Genomic DNA, 5974 nt, shown 5'->3' with positions numbered 1-5974 from the left:
TTGAGAGAATTCAAGTGAATCACATGAAGTTTAGAACAGTCTAAATCTATGTCAAATGCTAGCAAGTGTTAAGGTTACTATTATTGTCCCACTCTGTCCTCATTTGCCAACCATATGTTGTACTTTGTTAATGAATAATTATTATATTCTTCCTTTAAAATAGAAATAATTTGCAAAATTGCATGTTAAGAGGCACTAATAACTAATTCTTTTTGATGAATACAGACATGACTGTTTGGATATAAGTAGTTATCCTGATCATGTTGTTCATGCTTCAAAGATTTGGAACTGACAAAGTGGGTTATACTTCTGCTCCGATAATTTGCATTTGGTTTATATCCATTGCTGGCATTGGTATCTACAATTTTTTCAAGTTTGATCCAACCGTTCTTAAAGCTTTTAATCCAAAGTACATCATAGAGTACTTTCAAAGGAACAAAAAAGAAGCTTGGATTTCCCTTGGTGGCATTGTCTTTGCCATAACAGGTAGGAATAAAATTTATTTATTGTGTATGCTAAGCATCTAGCTTTAAAATGTAAGCTATTATTGTAAGCTATTAAAATGTGGGCAAAATTGGCATTTGTCCCTAATTTTAAAATTATGCAATAAAATATTCCTGTTTTGAAACTATTTAGCAAAATACTCATGTTTTTTAAACTCAATTTTACCAAAATTAAGTTTTGTGTAAAACTCAATATCCTCAAAATCGAGTTTTATGTATATTTTTAAATATAACTCAACATTGCTAATGTCAAGTTTTACCTATAACTCGATTTTGTTAAAATCGATTTTAAAAAACAGGGACGTTTTACTAAATAGTTTCAAAACATGAGCATTTTACTACATAGTTTGCAAATTAAGAGCAAATGCCTATTCCCCCGTTAAAATGTAAGCTATTAGGTGGAGGGGCCCAAATATGTACATAAATGGGCCGGACTTGATACCTTATGCCGACCAACAAACTAATGGGCCTCTACTAAGATTAATATAATCTATGTGGTCAACCCTGGTTTTATTTTTTTTTATGAGAAATAATCCAACCCTAAATTTTAAATTAAACTACTAGGCAGATAGAGACAATGGTTGGGTAAATTACTCAATGTACAGGATGAATTAAATTTTCTTTTCAAATAAAACTATGAAACTAAACTCTACATATAAATATAGGTACCATAGATATAGGTACCATAAAGGAATACAAACTCTTTGTACCACTTTCTGAGTTCCACTTTATGTTCTACCAATCACAACTTATCATATATTTGTTTAACTTTTCTTAAAGAATAGCTAAAGTTTAAAATGGAAAAAAATAAATAAATAAATATATGGCAAGTTGTAATTTGTGGAACATAAAGTGGAATACAAAAAGTGGTATAGGGGATTTGTATTCCGTACACGAGACCCATATTTATGTAAGAAACAAGTCTAGTAAATAAAATGTATAGAATAAGAGATCTGCGATTCAATCCCTGCCTACACTAAAAACTGATTGGTGTCTTAGTCTGATGATAAAAAACTATCATCAAGAGCGGACGCCATATGTTGAAACTCTCTCAAAAAAAAAATTTATCTATTAGTAAAATAGTGAAAGAGGGGGAAAACAGGGTCCAAACCACATATATGAAATATTACAAAAAATGTCCTTAGCACTAAGCTATCACTTTCAACCCCAATAATACATATATCTTTGATAAGAAGGGAAAGTTTGTTAACATAATAGTTATGTGAAAAATATGCAGGAACTGTGGCTTTATTTGCTGATCTTGGTCACTTCACAATTCGATCCATTCAAATTAGCATGTGCAGTGTGACCTATCCGGCTGTCATATTGGCATATATTGGACAAGCCTCCTTTCTTCGAAAGAACAGTGACCTTGTCTCTCAAACCTTACAAGTCTCTACCAAGTAAATGATACATATCCATTGCCATATTGTTTCTTCTGTGTGTGTGTGTTTTGGCCTTGGATATAGTTGTTGCATGCAGAACCTTTATATTGGCCCGTGTTTGTGGTGGCCATATTAGCAGCAATCATAGCAAGTCAAGCTATAATATCTGGGACTTTCTCTGTAATCCAACAATCCCTCTCACTAGGGTGTTTTCCTCGAGTGAAGGTAATTTATACATCAACCAAGTATGAAGCACAAGTTTATGTACCTGAAGCCAATTACCTTCTAATGTTGGCTTGTGTAAGCCTCACCTTGGGTTTCAAGACCACAACTAACATTGGCAATGCATATGGAAATCCACAACTCCACATATTCTTTTAGCCTGTGTTTAATCTAAGCTATACATTCTCAATATTGATTGTCACTAACCATTTGAATATGCTCAATATCGGAAATAAAATTTTACGGTCAAATGCATAGTTGTGAAATCCGGACCGGACCGGACGGTCCGACCCGGTTACCCGTGACCCGGGATCCAGTGAAATTAATTAGGTAAAACGCGTGCTCCAGGAATAGAACCAGCGACCTCGCAGGATTTTTGGACATTTGTCCAACACGCTAACCACTGAACCACTAGGCTTCCTTGTGTTCTTCTTGAAACTTATATTTTATTTATTTTAATTCTACAAGATTAATAGTTTTGGATTTAATTTTGTCACTATTTACTTAATTGTATTTTCTTTTTCTTTTTTGGTTCAAGAATTATTCTTTCACATCAATAAATATGAATACGAAAATTGTAAATTTATGTTAAAAATGATGTTATTTTAAATTAAAATGCATTTTTTATTTGAAAGAATAATAAATAAAATTTTTTAAAGCTTGTTTATATTTATTATTTTCTATTCACTTTATAAAAATAACGAAAATACATTTGAAAGTTGTTTTAATTGCTTAATATTTTTTTTAAGGGTAAATTTTCATATTTTTACACATTTAATACATTTATTTGTATTTTAATTAATATTAAATTAATTTTGACATCATCACGGTTCGACCTCAGTTGGACCTCGGTCCGACCTTAAAAACCTTGAACCTCTCCCTTCTCCGGTTCTTTGAACGGTCCGGGTTTGAAAACCTTGAATTTTATTACAAATCTTAGGTTAAGAAAAGTCAGTTTTTTCTAATCTAAATGGATAATAAAAAAAATCTTGATTCTTGAATTCAGAAGTCTGGTTACATGTGGGAAGATGTTAAGCATCCCACAACGTCTGTCATGGGACAGTCCTTTGTTTTGAAAAACTCTTAATTTTTGGTCATTGGCAGATAAAAACAAGTTATTTGTATTAATTTCAGGGCTTTAAAAAAATTAGGCTTTGAGGATGGATTTGGGAAGGGTGTGTGGCCTCATCAATTTTTTGCTAGCATATTGGAATTACTACCAAATTTCCATCCACGACGAAAATCCAATAGCATNAAAGCTAGAAAACATATTTAAAATTTCAAATTTAGCAATTAAGGAAAGAAACTCAAGGCCTACGGTAACCAAACGTATAGTAGGCTAAAATCAAGAGAAGTATAAGGGCGAATGAGTTAGGAAGGGAAAGGATATGGTGTTGGTGATGCGTGTTAATAGCTTAATGCTTATTTTTATACTTTGCTGGAAGAGTGTAAAAGGTGCTGGTTGAGCGAATAGATGGAGGGAGTTTTTTCATAGTGAAGATTAAATATTGTCTTATTGTTTCATACAAGCCCTTTACGGTGGTTGATGATCTACTTTTGCTGAATGTATGTATTGCTAATGCTGACGGAACATCAAATGCCTTTCCTATGGGCAGCTGTGGACCTGTGTTGGGCTTAGGAGTTGGTGGCATTTTAGATATGTTTGAGAATAGCTTATTTAACTAATTTTTTTTTTTTGGTTAAAAGTGTAAAAAATAAATAAATAAAATTAGTTAAATAATACAATAGAACCCATTAATAGTACCAAAAAAAAAAAAAAAAACTAAAAACTCAAATAAGCTGAACGTATTATTCATCTAATTTTTGCTGAATGTATGTATTGCTAATGCTGACGGAACATCAAAAGCCTTTCCTATGGGCAGCTATGGACCTGTGTTTGGGCTTAGGAGTTGGTTGCATTTTGGATATGATTGGAAATAGTTTATTTAGATAAAATTAAAAATAATAAAAAATTGTTAAAGTGTAAAAAAATAAATTAAAAAAATTAGCTGAATAATACAATAGAACTCATGAATAGTACTAAAAAGAAGCTAAAAACTCAAATAAGCTGAAGCTTGTAGCTCATCCCAAATAGACTCTTTAATTGCTCATGGTTTTGGAGGCTCAGCTGTAAAAGAGAAGAAAGCTTTATAACTCAATGGAAAAAATTCACGAATGCCCTAAAAATATTGATTTATGAAATATTTTTAAAAACCTTTTACGATAAAAGAAAAAATAATAATTAACTTTTTTGGCAATTTTTTATATTTTTCATAAAATTGATATTAAATTTTTTTTAAAATTGTCAATTTACAAATGCTGTAAGAGCACTGTTAAGTTAACACTAACTTAATTATAGCCGTGATTGATGTTTCCAAGGAGAAGTCCAAATTGTATTAAAAAAAAAAACTGTAAAAGAAAGGAGTTGTATTGTAACTATTGTTACTCAATCGGCTAATTATAAGGCAAAACAACAATTGCTGATAATTAGAGCAAATTGAGGCCAAAATTTAAGGAAAGCCCGCAGACTCAGTTGGAATGAAATTCTTCTTTTTTTTCGTATTTCTTCATGGGCTTGGGCTATGGACTGTACCTTCTTTTTTTTTTGCTGATGGAATGGACCGTACTTTTATGAAAGATATTTAAATCATCCTAACATTCTTTAGACTATTTGCCTGACGTTGGCCGGTAGGCTGTATCATCGGGGGTAGAAATTATAAGGTATTCACGGTTGATAAGTAACGGAGTCTATCATTTTACTAAAAGATTTTTATTTGTCTAAAATTACTGAGTTAAAAATTTTTTTTGAACAGAAATTGATTATTGACTCAGTAATTTTAAACAAATAGGAATCTTTTAGTAGAATAGTGGACAAGTAACGTAGTCCATTAGAAGACCGTATAACTTCCCCATCCGTGAGCTGAGTTAGGCTCATAAGCCTAAGGTATTGGGAAAAAATATAATAATAATAATAAGAGATTTACTAACATGTGCCGCATATTTTAATAAACTATTCTAGAAACTTTTTATAGAAAAACAAAAATAATTAACTGTTTTGATGGTTTTTTCAATTTCTAATAAAAACTTTCTCAAAATGAATGGTTAACGTGTGCCCTTATGGCACACATTAACTGGACCATAATAATAATAATAATAATAATAAATGAAAAGAAAAATGCTCTTAATAGAAAATTATTAGATATTCTCGAAATATAAAAAAAAATGGTATTTTCCTCATATCACATTCATAATAGACTCAATTACGAATGAATTTAATAAATGGACCCCAATATAAATAAGAGAGAAATGAATATCATTCTCCTGAACTTTAAAAATATTTAAAAATTACTCTTTTTATCTTAAAAAAAAAAAAAAAAAATACTCCTCAACAACAAGCGCGTAGTCAAGTCGTGAGCTCATGGTGCACATTGGAACGCGTAGAAGAACCCAAGGTTAGGTCCTACCTCTGCTTCACACGCCGCGATATAACTCCTGTTCTTGTACAATCTTTAGGTATAGGTATAGCCCTTCATGCTTTATTATTTTCCAAGCAATTGTGCTATGCTACGTCAACTCATTAAATATCCAATACTAACAGGAAAGTTGACAGAACAAAGTTTCACCTTTATTTATTTATTTATTGAGGATCTAGTTTCACCTTAATTTCTACACAACTGAGTGAGCGAGAGAGAGAAAATCACTCAAAATCAGTTTGTGCTTCATTTATGACACCCAAAATGTTGTTGGCTTGGTCAAGATGTTGTCTAGATTAAAATATGACATCCATCACATTCACATTCAGCTGTTGGCTGAGATGGTCCTCCAGCCAACAAAAGCTTACTTTTTTTTTTTTTTTTTTTTTTT

General features: G+C 31.4%; 1 protein-coding gene across 1 annotated transcript in view; it reads left to right on the top strand.

Annotated features, from left to right (window-relative positions):
• Window positions 1-260: 260 nt before the first annotated feature.
• Window positions 261-5974, top strand: part of LOC136061226 (potassium transporter 19-like) — a 27367-nt gene continuing 21653 nt past the window's right edge. Inside the window, exons 1-3 of the mRNA XM_065761600.1 lie at window positions 261-486; window positions 1741-1877; window positions 1973-2113. Of these exons, the coding sequence (XP_065617672.1) occupies window positions 261-486; window positions 1741-1877; window positions 1973-2113 (504 nt within the window). The remainder of the gene's footprint in view (window positions 487-1740; window positions 1878-1972; window positions 2114-5974) is intronic.

This window comes from Quercus suber, unplaced genomic scaffold, assembly GCF_002906115.3.
Source record: "Quercus suber isolate HL8 unplaced genomic scaffold, Cork oak 2.0 scaffold_421, whole genome shotgun sequence".
NCBI classification, from domain to species: Eukaryota; Viridiplantae; Streptophyta; class Magnoliopsida; order Fagales; family Fagaceae; genus Quercus; species Quercus suber.
This window is presented reverse-complemented; position numbering and strand designations above follow the sequence as displayed.